At 43.6% G+C, this 24,808-nt stretch overlaps 1 protein-coding gene across 1 annotated transcript in view; it reads left to right on the top strand.

The window, feature by feature from the left end:
• LOC119462653 (rab3 GTPase-activating protein catalytic subunit) overlaps window positions 1-24,808 on the top strand; it is a 72,828-nt gene that overhangs the window by 38,431 nt on the left and 9,589 nt on the right. Inside the window, exons 9-14 of the mRNA XM_037723969.2 lie at window positions 3,204-3,282; window positions 6,112-6,180; window positions 7,721-7,794; window positions 15,228-15,320; window positions 22,044-22,234; window positions 23,720-23,794. Of these exons, the coding sequence (XP_037579897.1) occupies window positions 3,204-3,282; window positions 6,112-6,180; window positions 7,721-7,794; window positions 15,228-15,320; window positions 22,044-22,234; window positions 23,720-23,794 (581 nt within the window). The remainder of the gene's footprint in view (window positions 1-3,203; window positions 3,283-6,111; window positions 6,181-7,720; window positions 7,795-15,227; window positions 15,321-22,043; window positions 22,235-23,719; window positions 23,795-24,808) is intronic.

Below are 24,808 nucleotides of genomic sequence, written 5' to 3'. Positions count from 1 at the left end.
GTATGCGACAAGGAGGAGAGTGCGTCCGTGGGAAGAGTAGGCAAAGGCGAATGAGAAATTGCGGCGGCTGTGCAGTCGTTCATCAAATACCTGTAACTTTGTTTTGTTATTACAGCTTCAGTTCAAAAAATCCTTACAGATTTTAGTTCATTATGTACTGGTGCATAGTTGCCACTATGTAAAGTTTTGAGCTCAGAGGGATTTAGGGACCCTTTAAGAAGAAGCCATACCTCTGGAGCTTTTTTTTTTTCTAAGTACATGGGAGTGGATAAATTGTTTTGCTTGGCACCCACTGCACCAAATTTGATAAGGTTTGTTGCAATTATATATATAAAAAAAGAAAAGTTAGAATCTGGTGACTCTAACAGGCAGATTTTTATTTTAGGTTGTCACAAACATTGTTGAAAATTTGCAAAATTATACTCACATACCAAGTTTTAAACTCTGTAACTCAGTAATAGGTAATGATATCACAATTCCATAACTGCATCTATTAAGACATGTAAAGCAGACTAAATTTATGCATTATACACTGCTGTCAAATAGACTACTAATTTGTGATTATCACTTTTGTAAAACTTTCTTTAGCATTTTACTAGTTTCATGTAAGCTGTGAATTTGTATAAGAATTTTGTTCCCTTAGTTGCTCTAACAGATGCAGTTTACAGAACTGCACTATCTGTTTCTGGTGCAGATTCTGCTTCCTATAGTTGCTAGAATTTACCTTTCTCTCTCAAATTCAACAAGTGTCATTCAGATTATTGAGCACTTGTTTCATCAGAGTATTTCTGCATTTTACATGTATTTTAATGGGGAAATCAGAGTTGGCCATGAGCTAAAGCTTTTTCTTAACTGTAATTTGCCATTCACCTTGATTTTTGTGTGTTTTTGTAAATTATATACATGTTTTGTGTGTTTATGTACAGCTTCTTATGTCATTATTGTCTTATGGAGCAGCATACCATCTGTATGGTCATCCAAGCTTTAAAAATTTTAATAAAGAGTGTCTCTCATCAAGACTGAGTGTGAGCTAGTCAGTAAAATCATTGAGTGCAATCAGGTACTTTATGGTGCAAATCATTGAGCTGTGGAGCATTTATAGACTATCACTTAGCATGCGATATTATGCCCATACAGAGCATATATTTCATGCTCCAAGACTGCGCGTGATGCACAGAAATAAATACAGGGTGTCCCAACTATCATGCATCAAGATTTTAAAATATGCAAATACCACCTAGCTGGACAGAACCAAGGTAATCTTGTTTGCCGTTGCTTGGAGATACTCAGATTATTTTTGCATTCAGCCTAATTACATAATTAGTCTTAATTAATAATCAACTTCTCAAATATTATAATTAGATAAAAAGTGTCAATGAGAAAATTGCAGAGCAACATGAAAGACTCCCGATACAGCTTTATGTTGCTTAATACGTGCTACATAAATGTGTTTTTCCGTGCATGAAAGAAGCCCACGAATACACGCAAAGTGTCTCGAGCAGCCAGTCGCACGGCGATATTGTGTGTAATCGTGGGCATCTTTCACACTCGGAAAAACACTTTTATGTAGCACGTATTAAGCAACAAAAAGCTGTATTGGGAGTTTTTCATGCTGTCGGAATTGATTGGCAGGTTTGGTGACGCCTGTGTGCCAAAACCGTCTATAGCCCTTTCTAGCAAGGAGCTATATTTCTTCGCTAAAGATGGGCATTTTCTGCGGGCAGCGCACACGTGATGTGTTAGAGTTCTTGCTATATTTATGGTTGCTTGTTTCAAATAAAACACTGTTGTAAGTCTGCGCTCGTGTGTTTTAGCCTCTTCTCTGTCCTCGTCTTGTGCGCATAAAGTTCTTTCATGTCTTGCCAACATGCCCAAACAGTCACCTTAGATGTCCTGTTTATTTGGTAATCGATACTAGCTTTGGAAATAAAACTGCCTAGTCAAAAATGATATTCCTTTCAACTCTGACTCGGCAATCTATAGAAATGGCCATGTTTCAGCGTATATATATATATATATATATATATATATATATATATATATATATATACACACACACACACACACACACACACACATCTACAGGGTGTCCCAACTATCATGCATGCACCGAGATTTAAAGATATGCAAATGCCCTGTAGCTGGACATAAGCAAGGTAATGTTATTCTTGCTATATGTGTGGTTGCTTGGTTTAAATAAAACACTGTTGTAAGTCTGCACTTGTGTGTCTTAGCCTCTTCTCTGCTCTCGTCTTGTGCGCATAAAGTTCTTTCATATGACATCTATGTGGCAAAAACTTGAAGTGCTGCTTGGATCCACCAGAAAGCTGCAAAATTTGCCAAGAAAGGCTCACCAGAATCCATAGCAAGCATCTCAAAGCAATACTTTTGCTAACACAATGACGACATAAGCATAAAATGTTTGGAAAATGCAGTTATGATGCCCGCTGTTTACATGCAGCCAAGCCCTGCTCCTTCTGGAACCCCATTCCATCTTAGTGACTCTAAAGTGCTGTCCTTAAGAAAGTGGTCTGTAGAATAGTAATTAGAAATTGCTTAGAATTCAACATGACAGGCTGGCATTCACTAGGAACTGGCCCTAACTTAAGCGTATAAAGGCAAGCTAACTGTGTTGTGCAATTTTTTATTCTCTTTGTTTGTACATTTGTCAATGAGATAAAGGTACTGCATTTGGGAAAAGTTCCTAGGGTATAGTATACACAGCTAATGCTGACCTAAATTTTCAGTGGAAAGCATTTGCATTGTGTACTTGAAGCCCTGAAAGGTGAGGAGGAGCACTGTTGTGTTCACCCACTGCTTTGAAATGCCAACTGTGCTGCAGATGACATGCTGCACCACCAAGGGACACTTCTAACCATGCGTAGATTTGACAAAGGCTGTGTGTTCTTTGTGAAGAGCATCAAATCCAAGTGTGCATGACGTGAATTTTTGAGGACACACAGTGATCTTGTATAGTACATCTAGCATACAGGAGACGTGGAGAATGAGGGGAGGATTTTATCTTGCTCCATCAAGTTTGAGAACCATTGCCATGGGAGCTTTCCTTCAAGCCCCAAAAGGCTCCATTCATGCACGCTGTGGCCTGCATGCTTTTGGCAAACAGTTGTTTTACCTTTGCAATCCATTCCCTTTTTTTACATCTCAGTGAAGTGGTAAACTAACTTTGTGAAACCTACCTTTAGATGTTACTGATGACTGGTTCGACATCGGCAATCTTAAACTTGGGAAATTGCCATTTGGTGCCTTGGAAGACCCCATCTCGTAAGCATTTTGGTTTGTTTCCTATCTCTTACAAAAACGTGTCTATGACTTGAATAAGGGTCCTTGTTCACCTCCTGACTTTAAATGTGGGCACAGAGCACTAAACATGGATTTAAGTACACGAACCCTTGAAAAACTTTCTTGTTGCTTCTGTAAGCATTAGGACTGGTTTTGATCGGTAAATATCTTTATCTTTAAACTAGCTACACCAGGGTTATCGACCTTTCTAACAAGAGCTCCCTGGGTGTTGCCATAATACCCTCTTGACTGCTGTGAGCATATATGAGCACCTGCGCTCATAGGGACACAGCCAACACTTTAGAGAGGGGTGCCCACATGTCTTGATTGAAGGGTATATAAGGGGCAGTACATTTATGTTTAATTTCAATTATTTTTTCTTGAAATTAATGTTGCAGTAAATACATAGTAATAATTAATGTTAAAGTAAATACGTAGTGATATGGACGAAGAGGCCCCAAAGTTAAATGTGGGACCTCCTATGTACAAATGAATATTTCAGAACTCCTGTTGAATTTTGGCAGCCAGCATTGAAATTTTTGTGCGCAAATGTTCTAGCTCAGTCGTAAACCTACAACCTTTGTAAAGGTTAAAAATAAAATACTGAATATGGGAGAACGGGCCGTAGCAAGCATGGGGTCATATTCTACTTGTGAGAATACTTTCACTCATGTGTGACACCTGCCTAAGCTGTGGTGTTCTGCTACTGAGCACAAGGTCACAAGTTTGATTTCTAGCCACGGCAGCCTTATTTCAATTGGTGCAGAATGTAAAAATGCTCCTTTGCATGGGTATAGGTTACTTATAGGTATAAATACTTACGTATAGTTGCTTAGGTATAGGCATGAAAAGCTCAAGTGGTCAATACTAATTTGACTCCCTCCACTCTGGCATCTGTCATAGCCCAGGCATTGCTTTGACATGTTGAACACCTTCATTACTTTGGTGTGAGGTAATTTTCAGATAAATGGGCATCATCTCGGTGTGGTTGCGAGCCATGTGATGCAAAAATAATGCTGGTGGAAGGGGTATTGGTCCTTTTGCCACTTTCACTTCTGCTAGTCAATCAGCAATCACTGAAAGTGATATGGTAACCGACCAACTATTTGGGCACCATAATTAAGACATGCTTGATTATTTGGACAGCTTCGTGGCACCACCACTCGCCCTTCAAGGGTGCCAACTCAACCCTTGATGTTAGTGCTGACAGAGTGAGAGTGATAAAGTGTGGGAAGTGCCAGACAATGACTGTTGTGAAGAGACCTGTGGTCATTCAGTTGTCAGAGCGCAATGAACCTCTGTTCAAGATGTGAAGAGATGGAGAATTTATGCATGCACTCACTGTACTTTCATCTATCTGGAATGACAGCCTGACAATGGTCGAAATACAGTTCGACCAGGTTGCATGAAAGCGTATGTGTCCACTGCAATGCATTGAGAAGCTTTTCTGGCTACTTGTGGAATAAGACTATTTTTTGGTGAACCTGTTATTTCGGACTCCCGATAATTCGGACTTTTAGGCAACCTTCATTGAGACTAAATTATCGGTTCTCGACTTTACTGCTGAAAGTGTCCATTCGAAAGTAAAGTTCAAAGTTATGTTTAAGTGTTCATTCTGCGAAATCATCCTCATTTTTGACAGAGCATAGTAAATGAAAGTTGCAAGCTCTATCAAGTGAAGTTGTGAACTGTTTCATTCCTTAAGTTTATTATAAAAATTATCATTTGCTCAGAAGTGTATATGAGCTTCATTTAAAATTTCTCCTATTTTATATATGTTTGCTAGTGCAGATTTGTGGACGATTGTGACTGTATTGCAGTGGCGCACCGACGAGGGGGGATTTGGGGGTTGTAACCCCCCCCCCCCCCTGAGGCTGACCTAACCCCCCCTTTTGTTTAACCCCTTTTTCTTTCCTTGCGCATTTGAGTACTGCAACTAAGATGTAAGACGCGCAATCGTCTGCACACCCGCAAAAAGCGCATTTTTTGACAATTTCCCGTGAAGAAATTGAAATTAGTGCTGTTTGGATGGTATTGGCAAACTGTCAACCCCCCCCTGGCAGAAATCCTGGGTGCGCGCTACTGCTGTATTGCATACCCTGGACTTATTTGTTTGTAATGCCCAAACCTGTTCAAGGGCCTCTTATCATTCAAAGTACCCTAAATCCATAATTCTAAGTATCCTCAATCTGGCAGCCTTGCTGTGCTGTGCAGAAAAGTGATGCCTTGGTGTTTGGCAGTGCATTGTGAGTTTGATGTTTAGTGTACTGTAGTAATATGCCATTAATATGATTGCCTGTGCTTATGCTATCTGCCATGGTTGCTCCATCATAGCCTGCAACTTGGTTTCGAGACCCCTTTATGTGAAACACCCGAGCGCCTCCATCACTGTTACAATATGTAGAACAAAAAGGCTATAGTGGAACAAACCTTGACTCATTTAGAAAGAAAAGATAAATTTATTTTCCAGATCAAAATTTATTACCCAAATAGGGTAGTTTCAGAGCTCTCCACTTGGACTGTATCAACTGGGACTGTATCAACTGGGAAATTCTATCCAACAGAAATATATCAGCAAGGTTACACTGCATTTTTGTGGAAACTTTTTAAGCTACTGTGCATGTGAGAACACCTTTATTGTGGTTTGTAGTTCTGGCAAATAACCCTCTTTAATAATGCATGAATGAATGGTGTTGTAGTTCAGAGTTAAGCATGCAGCTGACAGTGAAAGCAGTATTGCTGAATTGAACCTGCCAAAGCCTGGCATCAATAGGTCCTTTAATGTAAGTAATCTTTCTTCTTAACATTCAGGGAGCTGCAGCTTTCTGTTACCTGGCCCTCAGTCCCAGAGGATGTAGTTGTGGATAATGATGTCTACAGGCAAGTACATTGAAACTGTGAAGGTGCTTCTTGACCCCTTAAGTATTATATTATTTTGACGAAAAGTGACCCCCTCCCTCCCCCCCCCCCCTTTTTCTTTCTTATATGGCTTATTTTTGAACTTCACTCTGTCAAATACTCTTCTAAAGCTTTTTTCAACCAAGTTGTTTCATGATATAAGTGTTAAAACCTCATTTTACCTCTTCACTATGCAACATATACAGGGAGTTTCAGCGAACACTGTCAAAAACTTTTAAAGGTTGCCTATGGCAGATAGCACAATTCTAGTTCATGAGCTGGTCTGCTCGAAGAGGAGGACATTACTTGCACAAAAAATTGAAATGCATAATCGACTAATTAACAAAGAAATCAAATTAAGTTCTTAGCTATTTACCTTATGGCCCACATTGCAATTTAAAAACTCTAGCCATGGAGTTCGCAAGGCGATCCACTTGGAATTAATTCTCAAGGTAACACCAGTTTCGAGACATTAATTCCCTAACTTTGCGGAGAAATGCATTGGCGTTCCAGTTACTTTCTTACCAAAACGTCGTTTTATGCATTGAAGCAATAAAGTAACTGGAACGCTAATGCATTTCTCCGCAAAGTTTGAGAATTAATATCTCGAAAGTGGTGTCATCCTGAGAATTCGTTCCAAGTGGATCCGGATCGCCTTGCGAACTCCACAGCTAGAATTTGTAAATTGCAATATCATAAGGTAATTCATTTAAAACTGAATTAGTGCATCTTTGGTAATTAGTCGATTATGCATTTAAATTTTTTGTGCAAGTAATGTCCTCCTCTTCGAGCAGACCAGCTCATGAACTAGAATTGTGCTATCTGCCACAGGCAAACTTAAAAAATTTTTGAAAGTGTTCGCTGAAACACCCGGTATGTACTTGTCATTGCTGCAAACGTTACAGTTAGAAACACGGAAAAATGCTTCATTTTACCCTTTTTCAATATCAACTGTTCTTCGAAGCAAAGTTCTTGACTGAAGATAGCTTTTCGTGCATTCTAGTGCTTCTAAGGCTGGTCAGAGTCGAGCAGCAGCTTTCTTTTGCATGCATGACTCGTGCGAGCTCTTAGTGGCAGACACCATCGTTGAGATCTGCCAAGAAACTTAAAATGCGCGCGATTCCAAAAATACGGTCTTTGAGCCCTGACCAAGAGCTTGCCTTCTATGTAATAGAAGACAAAGACCGCAATGAGCAGGCCTCTCCAGTGCTGACAAAAATACTGCCGTTTATGTTGTAGAACACCAAGACTGACTCAATGTGACCTTTGAGGCGCTGAAAATGTGCTGACCTCTAAGTAGTGAATCAAAAAGGAGTGAAATAACCGCAGATTTCAAATGCTGCCACTGCAGCCATCTATGTAGTTGAATAAAAATGAAGTGAACGGGCTGAGTTGGTCCAAATTGCTTTGAAAACGGGATCAGTGCTGTTGAGGAGCTGACCTCGTCCAAAATGCTTAAGGAGTTAACATTTCTGACCAGTTTTATATTTTGGGATCATTTATTTGCATATATTTATTTCAGTGACCTTCGGCCCGAGAATGCGCCCAAGTGGTCAATCCGAATGCGATGGAAAGAAAACCCTGACTGTCTCATGGGTACGTGCTTTAATATATTTAGCTTCATTTAGTACAAGTGAAAGCCACCTTGTGGTTTGTGTGTTTATTAATATTCAGAAAAGACAAAGGGCTCACAGGAAGATAGAAACTTTAAACGATTAACAGTGAGAGCATTACGAACGTGTAAAAGCACTTAACAGACATGGACAATAGATAGGGCGATAATCAATGGATGAGGGTTATTATCAAGGTGAAGATTATATGCAAAAAAAAAAAAAGAATAATGTATAAGTGTAGGTTTTATTACACTGATTGAAAAGGAACTTTGCTTTTTGGATGCCACGTGAATGCAGTGTGTATGATTGAGTGTCACATGTCTGTGCATATACAGGGTGTTTCATATTAGCTGCACCAAATTTTTAAAAATTGCCTGGGGCAGATAGCACAATTATAATCCTTGATCTAAACTACTCGATGAGGCGGCCATTACTTCCATGAAAAATCAAAACGTCTAATTGAATAATTAACATAATTATGCTAATTAACTTTTTAATTAGTTATTTTACGGCACATCTTTCAATCTACGAATTATAGCCACTGATTCATAGTGAAATATTTAACGAGCACAATAGACAAGGACACAGTGAAGGGGGACACACGAGCGCTTACTCGCAACTGTTTATTTTCGGAAAGAAACAGAACATGAATACACCAGCTATCTGCACTGAGCATGTGCAACAAGAGTCATCAGTATATACAGAAACAGATTAAAAAGGTTCAACCGGTATTCAAAACGGTATTTCCCCTTCACTGTGTCCTTGTCTATTGTGCACGCTAAATATTTCACTATGAATATGTACCAACTCGCCCAACTATCAGTTCTGCTGCAGTCTATAGCCACTGAGTTCGCAAGGCGTATCCACTTGGAATGAATTCTCAGGACTGAACCAGTTTTGAGATAATAATTTTTAAAGTGTTCGACGAAATGCATGGGTGTTCTAGTTTACTTTTTGAGAAAAAAATTTTGAGAAACATAATCATCACAGAAGCTTTTCTTTGGGAGAGATGTTGTGGATCACAAGAACTTTTGTAATTTGCAATAGTTGATCACAGTATCATAAAATGTTGCTACCACCACCAACTCTGCTGCACCCAGACAGGTTTTCGGTATTTCTCTACAAGTCTACGCCAGTACATACTCACCATGCTAAAATTCTGTTTACAGTGTAGACCACTTATAACGTAAGTCGCCAGCGTCGCGAATATCCGCACTATAAGTGGTACCGCTCTCCAATGCTATTCACTGCATGCTTAGAAGTATTCAAGCTCTTAAACTGGGAAGGCTTAGGAGTGAGGATCAACGGCGAATACCTCAGCAACCTTCGGTTTGCAGATGACATTGTCCTATTCAGCAACAATGGAGACGAATTACAACAAATGATTGAGGACCTTAATCGAGAAAGTGTAAGAATTGGGTTGAAGATGAATATGCAGAAGACAAAGATAATTTCAATAGCCTGGCAAGGGAACAAGAATTCAGGATCGCCAGTCAGCCTCTAGAGTCTGTAAAGGAGTACGTTTATCTAGGTCAATTATTCACAGGGGACCCTGATCACGAGAAAGAAATTTACAGAAGAATAAAATTGGGTTGGAGTGAATACGGCAGGCATTGCCAAATCCTGACTGGGAGCTTACCATTGTCGTTGAAAAGAAAAGTGTATAATCATTGCATTCTACCGGTGCTAACATATGGGGCAGAAACTTGGAGGTTAACAAAGAAGCTCGAGAACAAGTTAAGGACCGCACAAAGAGCGATGGAACGAAAAATCTTAGGACTAACCTTAAGAGACAGGAAGAGAGCGGTGTGGATCAGAGAGCAAACGGGGATAGCCGATATTCTAGTTGACACTAAGCGGAAGAAATGGAGCTGGACAGGCCATGTAATGCATAGGATGGATAACCGGTGGACAATTAGGGTTATAGAATGGATACCAAGAGAAGGGAAGCGCAGTCGAGGTCGGCAGAAAACCAGATGGGATGATGAAGTTAGAAAATTTGCAGGCGCAAGTTGGAATACGCTAGCGCAAGACAGGGGTAATTGGAGATCGCAGGGCGAGGCCTTCGTCCTGCAGTGGACATAAAATATAGGCTGATGATGATGATGATGAAGCGGTACCGCACTATAACTAAAAACAACTATTTTATTGGAATAATGGGCACTCGAGGCGCATTTCTACCATTGTTGTCACCGTGCTCTACGTTCCGTATTCGCTTACTAAATAAATTAACAAGCACGGTCTCACGCGGGCACAAGCAAACATGAACAATCTCGCTCGTTGACCGCGGAAACAAACTGTCGAAACGCTCGAGTGACGAAGCGCGGCGAGCGAATTGACCTTCGTGCTATCATGCCTCTCGCTTCAACGCGACCTATAAGCGGCAAAAACACGGCGCGCGGCGGACTTTCTCCGTCGCACATTGCATTTCAAGATAGGGCTAAGTCGATCGTATTGCCAAAGTGGATCGTCGCAGATTACGTCCTAGCTGCTTCAGTCTACTGAAACCGTTCCGCATTGCTATGCTGGCAAAAATCCTCTCCTTCTGTTTGCGCCAGTCCCGATTGCAAGTTTCGGATTCTCCGAACGCCCATGATGCAGCCCGATTTCCGTCCATCTCCGCACACATGATCACATTCCTTTTAAATGCGGCATCATGATGAACTCGCTACTTCATGCTGGTAGCGCAGACGCACAGAACGTGAAGACATACGGTAGACTATTGCCTAAGCACGTGTACTGCAGCACATGGAGGAAGCTACGGTAGCTAGGCTCGACGCGCGCGTGAGGCGGCCATTTTGAAATGCCGACGGCTATATGGTAACACAGATTTAGGGTCGTGCTGGATTCTAACACGCATGCAATTTTTGGACCTGTTTTATCTGAAAAAGAGTGTGCGTTATATTCCAGTAAATGCGGTATTTGTGGCTTGAGGGGAGCGTTTGCGTCTAGGTTGACTGCCGAACTTCCAGGCAGCCGAACTGTAACCGGTATTTCGTGTCCCGCAACTGCACTATAAACGATACGAGTATACGTAGAGTGCTTTGGGAAAATTAACGGGAGTCTGGAAAGACCATATTATATCCAGTCCTGCACTATAAGCGGTTACGTTATAAGTGGTCTATACTGTATATGTCAGTGACATAAATCGATGCTTCTCAGTCTTGATCAGTCTCAGGTTATTCAGCACTTCTTGAGGTACCACCAGACAAACCTTATAGTCGGGCAGTAAAGAGCAGCCATGAGCAAAGGAGAGTGAAGGCAAACCACCATTTGCAATGTGTTATCTTTTAAACAAAGTTCACACTGCTTACAAGTTGTAATACACATGCTTTTCACTGATGATAGTGATAGATACCACTGTAAATTGATAAGCAGCAGGGGACTGCAGGGTGCTATAGAGAATGATCTGTAGGTGATGGTCGTAATGCTGTTTGTTTCATGCATATGCTTGTGTTCCTGCTTATTTTGCCGCCATGTTCTATCATAAGGTGCTGAATTATCACCTCTTTATTCAGCTGTATTGCACAGGGGTGGGACTCCTGCGCCAATTGCGCATTTTCGATAGAGACGCACATTTCTGTGCCAAACTGCGCCAAACGCAAAAAATTGACCGAAATTGTGCCACGCTGCGCCAGAACGGCTTCGGCAGTGGCCGTGAACAGTGAGCGGATTCGTTCTCCGAAGAAGAGTTCAGTCATTTGCGTTACGCACACTGCGTGACGGCAGCTCCTGCAGAGTTTCTCGTCATTTTCGCGTTTATAACACAGGATTTCTCAGCGCTTCCAGGAAGTGGCAGGTGCGCACGGACACTGCCGGCTGTTCTCGCTGCTGTCGGAATGGCTAGGGTGGCTGTGTTTAGCATAAAATTACTATAACCAACTCTAGAGGAAAAGCTGCCCATGGCGCCCATGTGTTGAAACCGGGAACCGCAAGGGCGCTGCCATGTTGCTACCCTATGCAGGCACGCAAGCGCAGACAGCGAATGCGATTCAGACGAGGCACGCGATCAACGCGTTTCAAGCCTACGCCAGTATTAGCGCCATCTAGTTAAGGCGCCTGCAAACGCAACCTTTTAGACACTGTAAATTTTACATCGAAATTTTCTAAATAGCCATCCGATCTGTCTGAAAAATGTACGGAATGAACTTCAAGCGTCATCCATGCCTACGTGCTACGTTTAAGTACTTGCTTTTGCATAATACAGTGTAGATCGCTTATAACGTATGTCGCCGGTGTCGCGAATATCCGCACTATAAGCGGTACCGCATTATAACCAAAGCAACAATTTTCAAGGCCCGCACATATGCAAAACATGTGCACCGAACTGCCACGCGTATGCGACAGTCGAGGAATGCGGCTAGAACGTTTGCATTCAATTTACAGTCGAATCCCGTTAATTCGAACCAAATCACGTGGCGGCGCCTCTGACCGGCATTGCTCCGGCACCGCCATAGAGTAAAGGCTTAGGAGAGACCCCTCAATGTCGCGCGCGAACGAAAAAAAAAACACAGCGGAAATTTCACCCTCTCTCAAATGGCAAGGTCGCCGATTCTGTGTTGCGCCGGAACATGCGTGTACGTGCCGACGTCTCAGCCACGTTACCGTAGCCAGGCGTAGAAAATGGCAGTGAACCCTTCTTTCTCCTTTATGCTTCCTCTATTTTCTAGTCACGTGTTGACCTTGCACACTGCGGCTACGGCGCAGAGGGAAGCAGCGGCGCTGTCCCAGGCTGGCCAACGAAACTGCCCACTCCGGCAAACGCCCGCTTCCCGGTAACGGCTGAAAACAAAACTTTGGGGAGCTGGCGCCGGGCTTGTTGGAGCGGTGGCCCCTGACGGCGGCGGGCGCGTACGGTGACAGTCGAAAGTGAGGGAGCTACGAGGGAGGTCGAGGGGAGCCACCGAAACGGCGGAGTTGCCGAGGCGAAATCCGCTTCCCTGCCGCCCTCCTCCCTCACATTCCACGGTCTCCGCGTGCACCCTTCGCCGTGATGTGCCGGCGCCGCCCGCTCCCTGAAGTTTTGTTTACTGCCGTTATCGTGAAGCGAGTATTGGCCGGCGTTAGCAGTTTCGTGGCGCTTGCTTGCTATGCGTGCCTTGATATGCACTCATATGCACTCATATGCACGACTCGCACTCAAGATTCTGGTTTCAGCCTCACTGGCTGTTCGTTCGCACCGCGTGCCCTTCTCCTCCACTTCGTCTCTCTTTCTTCTTTGAGCACTCCTTTGGGTGCCCGTTTGAGGGGAGCGTTCGCCGTCTCCGCTGACTTCCGTACTCCCAGGCAGCCACACTGTAACCGGTATTTCGTTTCCCGCAACTGCACTATAAGCGATACGTGTATACATAGAGTGCTATGGGAAAATTAACAGGAGTCTGAAAAGACCGCACTATATCCGGTCCTGCACTATAAGCGGTCATGTTATAAGTGGTCTATACTGTATGTTGAATATCTTTAGTGCTACAAAAATGAAGGCTGTATTTCAGCGCTTAGACAAAAATGAGTCGTAGCAACATGGTGGCACCTATGCGGTTCCCACTTTTTTCGACCAGCTTTTCCTCTAGAGTTAGTATACTAACTCTATGGTGTTTAGAGTGTACTAGAATACGGTTTAGTTGGCCGAGTGGCGCAGTGCTCCCTAGCTGAGGTGAAAAACAACAAAAAGTAGGCTGAGAGCGAACTAAAACTAGAAGCGGGCGGGCGTCCGTGTCCCCAAGGCCGGTATAACATAAAACCATTCCAATCTGTTTTTATGCCCATATGGGCGAGGCATGAGCCATTTTGACCTGTCACGAAGGGGTAATGGCGAATTTAGAATAAAACATCGCCGTATCGCCCGAAAGGCGAAGCATCGATTGTGAAATTAGTAGACAGCTATAAGAAGCAAGAATAGTAGTTTTATTGGCTGTATAAACTTGTAAACATGTGTTCACTCACTAAATTAACAAGCATGGTGTCATGTGTGCGCAAGCAAACATGTACACATCTGACTTGATTATACCACAGAAAATCGCTGGGAAAACGCTGGAGTGAGCAAGTGCGGCAGCAGCAGCGAGCAAATTCACCTTTGTGCTGCCTCGCTTCAACGCGAACTAAGCGGCGAAAAACAGCGCACACGAAGCTATCTGCACTCGCATTATGTCCCTATCGCAGATCACTTTCAAGATATGGCCCGTGCGACCGTGCCATACGCGGCCCTTCTCCCCGGTGCCTTGCGCGCGATGGGAGACGGCGTGCTTCGTCCCCGCTTTCACTCGCACATACAGTATATAGCGCGCGGTGATGATGTTATCGCTCCTGGACTTTGTTTGGAACATCATGGCAACGCCAGAAATGTGCCTGGAGTGTCCATACAATTGCTATCGCAACAAAAACAGATTGGAATAGTTTTACATTATACCTGCCCAGTGCTGACTGTGGCTCTCTTGGTCTGCGGTGGCATATGGTGACACAGAAATTATGTTACAGCGTCGATTGGACCACATAATTTGAGAATATTTTCCGCTATCGTCATGAGCATAGGCACGGAAATATATAGTTTGATCGTTGTGCAACCGATGTTTCCGGATTTACAGGAAAGCATCCGCCGACCGCTGCTCGACCCACTCTTCTATATTCTAAGACGCTATAGCTGCGAAGTGCGCTTCCACTACGAGCTTCCTGTTAGTTTATTCTGTGTTTCATCCTGGTTTAGAAGTGCATTGCCTTATTCCATTATTCCACCAAAATTCACATTGGCCTGCTCCAAACTACTTCAAATTGAAATTTTATCTGCTCCAAATTGCTCCAAAATTAAATTTAGTCTGCTCCAAGCTGCTCCAAAACGCTATTTTGTCTGCTCCGAACTGCTCCAAAACGCATTTTGACCTGTTCCAGAAATTGCGCCAAAATGACTTTGGACAGTCCTGGAACCCCTGATTGCATGAATATTGAGCTGGGAGTGATATTTTAATAAACTAATCCTTCACATATATTCTTCCTTGCAAACTGTTTGCTTTTCTTTTTGTTTCTTTCTTCTTTTTTTGAAATTTTTGTGATGGAATTTGGGGGTCAGAATTATAGATTATCATGTTTTTGGCAGCACTTGCATGTTCATTCTCTGACTCCGTGCTGCACCAAAAACTGATTTATTATTAGTGGCCAGTAACAATGATGTTGGTAGTGAAGTGTTAGTTCAATTTTGGAATGTTTGTACGATAAAATTTGAATAAATAGTACAAAAATGCACTAAGATGGCAATTTAGGTTCATTCAACATTGCAGCTCTTGTGCTTGTGTCTAGTACTGCACTATTTCGTGCTGGTTTATGGTTGTTATGCCTATATGGAGAGCTAAATGACAAAATAGGTATATTGAGGTTTCTTTTTCAAATATTTGTTGTCCTGATTTTTGTTTCTTTTGTTTAATTTTGTAGAAGAGTACCTGCGAAACTTCTTTGTGGTGTGCCAGATGACCAATTCATTGGATGATGTGCTCAAGAATATGGTTGAGACAGAAGACCTCTCCGGTAACATTGCTTTTATTTATGTTGCATAGTACTTGAATCTTCCGCACTGTTGTAGTTGCTTCTAGTTCTTTGACCGTGTTTGATTTTAAAATGATGTTTTCAAGAGGAACATCATTTTCATCAATCCCAATGATATGTCAATCAAACTTGTACAGTTTGTGCAGTAGATTCCTGTTTACGAATTTACTCCTAAATTATCTAAAGTTCATTTGCTCGTACAGGCTTGTAGTGTATTAGTTTTTGTGGGATATGGAATTCTTTCTTTATGCTCCTAGGAGGACTGGAGAAAGCAATTCAATTAAGAAAAAATTTAATGTTGCAACTCTAATAAGAAAATTGATTTTTATTCTAGACCTTCTTTTTGAAACCAAATACAGTCAAACCTCGTTATAATGAAACGGGATATAACAAAATAATGGATAAAACGAAGTGAGTGAAATTCCCCTTAAAATTCTCATAGAAGTTTATAGTGCTTTACATGCAATAATAGATATAACAAAGCAATTCTGGCTCGCTGTGATGAGAAAACGATGACAAACTCACCGGTTTCCAGTTGGGCCCAGGATCCTTTAATAATGACACGGCAGAAGGGAGCTTGCTACACGAAACACAGACTCTAAACAGACACGCTAACAGGATACAGATGATTTACATACACATGTATGTGGGCTATAGTTCGGAAGTTGTCCTTCCATATAAAACACGTGCCTAACACTCGCTCGTATGCATCGTCGTTGCGGTGCCCGTGACGGTTGAGCACTGTTGTGGCTACGTCGCTGCTGTCGCGCCGCACCTTATCGCACCACGCCGCTCCTTGTCGCGACGTGGAAGCAGAAGAAAACAGCAGGCCGGTAGAGCACCAGACCACTGCTGTACTGCCCAGTAATGCCAGACCTGCAACGCCTCGGCTGCTAGAACGGCAGGCTCGGTCGGCGGACAGGTAGCTCAGGCGCCCCGGTGGTCAGCAGGAAGCACTGCACCAGGCCGCTATCACAGCAGGCCGCTGGTGCAGAGGAGAGTAGAGCCACGAGCCGGATCTATGACCAGGTCCGCACGGTAGCAGGACACCCGGTCGCCAGTCCTCGGGCTCTCTCAGCAGGCTGGTAGCTCAGGCGTCCCGGTCCCAGCAGGAAGCACTGCACCAGGCCGCTATCACAGCAGGCCGCTGGTGTGCAGGAGAGCCCAGGCACGAACTGGATCCCCGACCAGGTCCGCACGGTAGCAGGATACAGACGATTTACATACACATGTATGTGGGCTATAGTTCGGAAGTTGTCCTTCCATATAAAACACGTGCCTAACACTCGCCCGTATGCATAGTCGTTGCGGTGCCCGTGACGGTGGTTGTGACGGTGGAGCGCTGTTGTGGCTACGTCGCTGCTGTCGCGCCGCACCTTGTCGCACCACGCCGCTCCTTGTCGCGATGTGGAAGCAGAAGAAAACAGCAGGCCGGTAGAGCACCAGGCCACTGCTGTACTGGCCAGTAATGCCAGACCTGCAACGCCTCGGCTGCTAGAACGGCAGGCTCGGTCGGCGGACAGGTAGCTCAGGCGCCCCGGTGGTCAGCAGGAAGCACTGCACCAGGCCGCTATCACAGCAGGCCGCTGGTGCAGAGGAGAGTAGAGCCACGAGCCGGATCTACGACCAGGTCCGCACGGTAGCAGGATACCCGGTCGCCGGTACCCGAGCCTGGAGCCGCCGTTTTGCGAGCTTGCGTTCGAGGCTGCCGCTTGCTCTCACGCTCTGCGTGCTCTCGTGTCGCTTCTTCGTTCGTGGCACGTGTCGTCATCTTCCATTACCATCATCACCAATCCTCTTCTTGTAGCCACAACACAATCATCATTCCAAGCAGGTCTTCTCACCACCGCATGCCACTATCCACATCATCACAAGTGCCCCCCACTTAAAATAGTTTCCCGCAACTATTCTAAACAACACAGGAGGAGGGGTGCATGAGTGCAGGCCCGTGCGAATAGTTCAAGAAAGATTCGTGGTCCACAGAAACAATTCATGTATACACACTGATCACAAACGCGTCGAGACTTTGGAACACAAGCCAAAGTTCCAACAAGTGCTGTCCCAAGAGGTGACACAGTTCAGATATGGCTTAAGTAATCAGCACCTACATTGTTCGACCCTTTGATGTATTCCACAGTAAATGAATACTCCTGCATTAATAAGCTCCACCGTAAAACACGATTGTTTGCGTGTTTGGCCGACTGCAAGTACTGCAATGGCTGATGGTCGCACTGGATAACGAAAGGTTTCCCGCAAAGGTAAATGTGGAACTTCTGCACAGCCCAGACAAGCGCTAAACACTCACGTTCAATGGTGGAATAACGGGTTTCTCTAGGCAGCAGGTTGCGACCAGCATAAGCAACAGGGTGTAACACACTGTCTTTGCTGGTCTGTAGGAGTACTGCGCCTAGACTCGTATTCGAGGCATCCGTGCGGAGCACAAAAGGCTTCGTGAGGTCCGGAGCTTGAAGTATTGGACTTGCGGCGAGCTTGTCCTTGAGGACGGCGAAGGCGTTTTCTTGTGTTGGTCCCCAAGATACAATATGGCTTTGAACCTTTTTTGTGAGGTCAGTCAGGGGCTTGGCGATCTCGGCGTAGTTGGGGATAAACTTTTTGTAGTAGCCGGTTAAGCCGAGAAATGACTGCACGGCTTTCTTCGTGGTTGGCCTTTTAGAGGCTAAGATCATGTCCAGTGTTTTTAGCATTGGTTCCACTTTCGCATCTCCAATGCGGTGTCTGAGGAAGGTAATATTATTTTGCCCGATCTCATACTTGCTAGGTTTGATCGTGAGGTTCGCATTGCGTATCCTTTGGAAAACACGTCGCAGGGCATCGACGTGCTCTTGCCAGGTAGTGGTGGCGATTACCACGTCGTCAAAGTAGTGATAGACGTTGGGTAGGTCTCCTAAAACTGTCCTCATTAGGCGCGCAAAGACAGCTGGGGCAGTCTTGATCCCAAAAGGCATATATTTGAAGTGGTAGAGCCCCGACATGCTTGAAAAGGCCGTTTTTTCGCGGCTCTCTGCAGCCATGGGTACTTGCCAGTAGCCCTTTGTAAAGTCAAATTTCGAAAAGTACTTTTGTTTCTCTGCAAGCACAAGGACAATGTCAATCCTTGGGATCTGTGGAAAACCAACTTTTTGTTCAGTTCGCGGAAATCGATGCACAAACGAATAGTGTTGTCGGGTTTCTTAATGACGACGATCGGTGCGTGATATGGGGACTTTGACTTCTCAATTATGCCCAATCGCAGCATCTCTTGTACCTCGCTCTCCACCTTCTCACGCAGAGCCAGGGGAATAGAGTACCGGGGTATGTGAACAGGTTGCTCGGATATCAGCTCCAGCGAACATTCAACGAGTTTTGTTTTGCCAGGGAGATCTGAAAATATCTCTGTGAACTCATTGCACAATTCTTGAACTTGTTCGTGTTGTCCGAGATGTAAGCTTGGCGATACCTTGACGTCCGCGGTGGTCTGAGTTTGGCGTAGGCTTAGAGAAGGGATACTGTGTTCCGAATCATTGTCGTCAGTAACTTCTGTCTCCGTGTTTTTGTCGTTGACAACGGTGGCTGTAGACACTTGGGTGTTTGGTACTTCCCGCTCTTCGTACTTCTTTAACATGTTAACATGGAAGACCTTTGTCTTTCCACCTATGTCAATGGCATAGTCGACGTCATTCCTGACTTCAGAGACCGTAAATGGGCCTTTCCATTTCATGAGTAGCTTGCTCGAATCATTCGGTTATAGGATCAAGACCTTGTCCCCGAGTCGTAGTCTGCGTTGTCTGTTCTTGCGATCATAATAAAACTTCTGTTTTTTATGGGCCTTACTAAGCTCTTTGTGGGCAAGGTGACATGTCTCCTCGAGTCGGTTCTTGAGGTCCACAAGATAGGTGTAGGTTGTGCGCACCTCATCGTCGATGTCATCTTTTGTCCACAGCTCTTTCGAAACGCGATTGCTTGTCAGTTGTATTTAAAGAAACAAATATTTGCTTTCAAGTAGGGGGTGTGGCTCTTACACGGATTTATACGGGAAGAATCTTTTTCGTGTAATTGTCTTATGCTTCACTATAATTAATACTGCTTCACCTTTCCAGCAAAACTGCAGCCTCTTTTTTCTTTCTGAGTCCTACTAGAAGCTTTGCTGTGCATGACTACTATTGATTCTGATTTCGAGTGAATCCGGCTTGGCCTCACTTAGGTTACTAAGTTCATTATATATATTTATGGCCTCTGCATCCACGTTGCGATGTTTCCATCCCAAATAATTGTTGTAAATTATTATAAGTTTTTTTTTTTTTGATGAGTCGGTAGCATTACCTACTGGAAAGAGAAGCAATGCTGAGACACGTATCATTCACGTGCCTTTCACACATCGTTGATAAAAGACTCTGCCGAAGGGGTCACTGAAGTCTGCAGGTCTTTTTCAGTGTTAAAAAAGTGCGCAAAGCAATTTGTAGCGAGTTGAACATACAGCAACATATTGATTCTCTAGACATAGGCTATCCATATCATTAGAAATTCTTGTTAGTTGGCTACCTCTTTCTCTTTCAAAATGTCATAAATTTTGTCCTGTGTACACATTGAAATATAATGTGTATGTGCATGGTGTTCACACTGGAAATTAAAATAACATGGTGAAGCGAAAAAATACAGATGAGGGAGCCGCCGTTGGTGCTTCTAATGCGCTTGTTTTCCTATTGCCAGGATTTTCAAAAATAAAGCGAAATTGTGAGTGTAAGCCGTGCACATCCGCGTGAACAATGATGCAGGTAGCTTTTAGCCACAATAACATTTTAAGGGAAAATGTAGAGGCAACTGAAAAGAAACCATAAACGGTTTGGGTAAGAGGACACTGATAATGACATTTCAGGAGCGGGGGGAGGCAGAGCCCCTCGCCCCCCTTGGAAAACTTCGAAGGGGGCTCGAGCCCCCCCCCCCCCCCCCTCCCCCCCCCCTCGTAGTCTGCGCCTATGCTAACATGAATATTCTTCATGGGGGTGTTGGAGATGCCCTAACACACAAGTTCATAAAGAATTTTAGATCTCAAATGCCAGGCAGCTAGTCAAGATCAAAATGTGTTAACGTCTGGTCTTTTGGTGAATGCAAGCAAAACCAATACAACAGGAAACACATTCGGTGCTTGATCACCATTTTAGAAGTTATAGGCCATTTCATTTGACATGAGTGGATTTTGAAGGTTCACTGTATGTCAAAGGAAACTGTCATGAACGGGCCTATATTTCACTCTTTACTTGCACTGCTACTATGGCCATTCATTTCCAGTTGTACGAAGATTTGAGCACTGAAAACTTCATCAGCGCCGTTAGAAAATTCATTTCAAGACGATGATAATGCAAGACCACGTGCAGTGACAGCGCATGCACCTTTGTGAAGGCATCAAGTGTACTTCGGAAACTGTGGAAAGTAGTTAATAATCTCGGCATGGTTGCTTTTTTCGCAGCATAGGAAGTCCAGTGGAAGTTCCTGGGCCCAAGTGCTCCTTAGTGGGGCTGGTTTTATGAGAGACTTGTACACTCCATCAAGAAGTGCTTGAGGCAGATGCCTGGCACATGCCTGGTTGGCCATACTTAGCTTACCGTGCTTTTAAAAGAAGTCAAGGCTGTGCCAAATTCACATATTTTGATCTACATTTTGATCTACGACACGTTCATCAATGAACTCTATCTACTTTCCCCAGCAAGTTTTCTAGTACGTAGAATACTAGCAGCTCTGCCACCTTACAAAGCAGCAGTGGCTGCTACTAGAGATGTGCAGCTGAAATAGTTGTGGCAAGAACGAGAGGAGGACCTGAAATCCTTTTGGGATTGCTGGTTGAAGAGTATCTCAGTGAACTGAGAAACTTTGCCGTGAACAAAGTGAAGTTCACCGACTTGCTGAAGGAAGGCAATTTGGTTCTCATTGGTGACAAACACCATCCATGGAAGTTTAGATCATAGCAAGAATAGAAGAGCTACATTACAGACTTGACAGAAAATTTTGCAACTGTTTTCTAAGTTTGCCATGTGGAACCGAAGTCAGTTGCCCTGCTCAGCTGCTTTACCTGTTGGAAATTTATTAACGCCGTCTGCTGGTCACAAGACGATGCTGGAACTTCTTTGATCTGCCTAGCAGATGACAGTTCATTGTTTCATCTGCTCCTCATGAGCTGCTGCATGCTCAAGAGCAACTGTCGTTTGCTGTTCCTTTAAAAAGCCAATGTGCTACGGATGTGCTGCCTCATTCTTGTTAAGTCTGTGCATTAAGTGGCAGACCCTGAGTTATACCGCAGTCGCATTTCCAAATATATTCGGAGTTTGCAAGGGCATCTTCCAGAATTTTTCGTGGCTCCTTGCAGCAGTTTTCACTTGCACACAAAGATGAAACAATAGCTGCATGCAATAACGCTGAATGACCATTCTTTGAATAGCATATGGGATGCCATGTAGAGCATCAATCTTGAAAGTTCGGTTTCCATTACATCTGGTGCTGTAATATCTAGCAGTTTATGGCAGTGTGCTGTGTTTCACTCATTTGTATCAGCAGGTGCCACCTGCCGTTTTTGGATTCATGTGTAAGGCAGACTCATCCTGACATACCATGATTGTTTAATGCAGTCAGCTGGCTTGTTCTAAGGATGAGCACATGATATTGCTGTGTGTTTTTCCAGATTGAGATTTATATGAGTTGCATATTTTTTTTCAGCCAAGGCAGAAATCCTTGATGCATTGGACCGACTGGCCCAGCCCAATGCTCTGCCTTTTCGACTGCCTCAGCTGCCTCAGCCAGAGGTCTCTCCAGAGAGCTCATGCAACATGCTACTACGAAATCAGGAGCTGCTCATTGAAATTTTGGGCTACATCTTCCTTTCTTCAGATGCCACTCCTCAAGAAAAGGTACCGCTTAATATACAGGGTTTGTCTGAAAAGTAATGTCAGGGATTATATTGTGAAGCGACTATACGTCGCAGCGCGCTAGGACCGATTGGAATTGATGGAGGGGAAGTTAGCTTGTGCACGCGCTGTCGCTGTATCGTCTGCCACCATCTGGAGAGTAAGGACAGGCTTTTCCGTGAATCTCGTTTTTATTTACCGTGCAAGCCGCAATGCAACGCTTGTTGGAACAAAAGATTGCCTTCAAGATTTGTGTGAAATTTAGCAAGTCCGCAGTGAAAATATTTCCTATGATAAAGACGGCCTTTCGTGATAATTGTTTGTCAGAACGTCGTCTACCAGTGGCGCTTGAAAACTCCCATGAAAGGACATAATTTCGGGACAGTTTTCAAAGTCAAATAGGCTTGCTTGCACCAAGGCTCTAAAGGACATTTCAGAGGAGGCCTCACGTGACACCTTCGATGCCTGGAAATCTCGCTGGAAGCGATGTATCGATGCAGGAGGAGCCTATTTTGAAACTTTTTAATGTGTTGTACTGATCTGATCAATAACTTTTTTTATTCGACTCACTGACATTACTTTTCAGGCATACCCTGTATAGTCATGAGAAAACTGGTCTCATGTTTACCACACTCTTTCTCAGTTTTATTATTTGAAGAGGCACTAAACAAAAGCACTAAATGATTGCGGGCTAGCAGATTCCTTTTTTTTACATCTTTCTCAATGTTTCTTTGGTGAGAAGGGATGCTTACAGGAAAGAAAAATAATGGCCAAGCTTGGTCTCTTCAATTTTGCATTCATGCTGTAATGCCCACCACATCATGGTGAGGATCGACCATGAAGTGCATTTTATGTTACGCACTTTAGTGTCTTTTACTTTATGCAGGAAAAACCCATCGAAGTTGCCAGGTTGAATTCGCGTTTATTTTCAAATGCAATGCAGTTCTTTGCTCAACAATAAGCAATTTATTAGCATCATCAATAATTAGATGAAATTCATTACATCATTGGTAGCTGGTGCAGGCGTTTCAATGTGGAATCAACACTTGTCTCTAATATGTACTCACCATAATCTAAATACACAAGCATTATTGCATTTTGCCTCTATCAAAATATTGCCACCGTGACTGGGATCGAACCTGCGACCTCGAGCTCAGCAGTGCAACACCACAGCCACTGGGCTTTCGCGGCGGTTAGGGGGATAAGAGTGATTAATGCTGTTTCACTCTAGTGTTGTGCTTAATGCGTTTTAAAGTGTGTCTGAAAGCTTGTCTATCTGACTTGAATATTCATGTGAAAGCTTTCTTAAGGTTCACCGCACTTAGTGCAGATTTTTGGTCCCACTTGGTACTGTATTAGTCTCCTGCACTTCAATTTACTTAGTGGCCCAATTGGCCCAAATGGCTGTTAAATATATTTTGTGCTCTGCACAACTAGTACACATGTTGTTTTCAGATATGTGAGCCTCCCGTGTAAATCTTTTTACAGAATGTGCTGGCTGAATCTCCTGAGATAGAGTCACCTCCTGAGGCAGACACAAATACAAAGCTCTTGGAACTCAAGGTAGGAAACTGTGATCTTGTGAAGATTGAGATCCAGATGGGTGTTTTTTCATTATCCCTTTAACCTTCTGAGGGTTACATTTTTTCAGAAAAAGCGTCCCCTGGGGTCGCATTTCTTTAGTGCAGATTTAAGTTCTTCAGAGCAACTTATTTAGAGAAAAAAACAAGGAAATAATTATTTAGGTGGCAGTTAAGTGGTAAATTTTTTTTTTGCATGTGTGCATTTGTATGTATGGTTTATTGTTGAATGCGTGAATAAACTACTATAATCAATTTTTTACAAATGCGATGTTATTCACACAGAACTTATTTTTATGTTTTAAATGGGTTCGACTCAACTAAGACTCATATTTTAAAACTTTAACTTCATTTTCCATGTTTATTATGTGTTGAGCCAGGTGTTACATCCCACCAAATACAGCGGTGTGGTGGCCTCCGATCCATGTACGAATCAATGACATAGGGCCAAAAGAATGGTAAATGATGTAGATCATTAGAGAATACGGCCCTAGAGACGTGCAGCCAGAGCCAAAGCAAAGCATGCCATGTCAGTGCCCGCAAGCAAGCTCAGTAGTACGCGCCCGTCACAAAAGCAAAATGAGTGAGAAACATCCAATAATGAAATGTTAGACCTCTAGATTAAGTTCTATCAGCCCTTGTACACTTCACAAAATAACATGCACGCTGGTTTGCAAGTGCCCGTATGTAAACAAAGTAATCACACGCCTGCTGGAGAGCCATGCAGTCGAGCATCTCACGGTGGTGCTTTGAGTGATAAGAAACAGAAATCAGTCTTCCTGACGCCCTTGACTGGAAACAACATGCACAAAAATGCTTATTATAATGTGCTCTAGTGTGGGCGTGAAGATGCGGCAATAAGCTAGGTGAAGCAAAAATTCTCGCTAACTACTGCGGTGGCAGACACCACAGTAGAAACGATGGAACCCAGCCTTTAAGACGCAAACACCAGGCGAGAAGTAGACGGACCAGCGTGAGAGAAGGAGACGGACCAGCG

Source organism: Dermacentor silvarum, chromosome 1 (assembly GCF_013339745.2).
Source record: "Dermacentor silvarum isolate Dsil-2018 chromosome 1, BIME_Dsil_1.4, whole genome shotgun sequence".
Lineage (NCBI taxonomy): Eukaryota > Metazoa > Arthropoda > Arachnida > Ixodida > Ixodidae > Dermacentor > Dermacentor silvarum.
The sequence above is the reverse complement of the archived record's forward strand: the minus strand, read 5'-3'. Positions and strand labels throughout refer to the sequence as shown.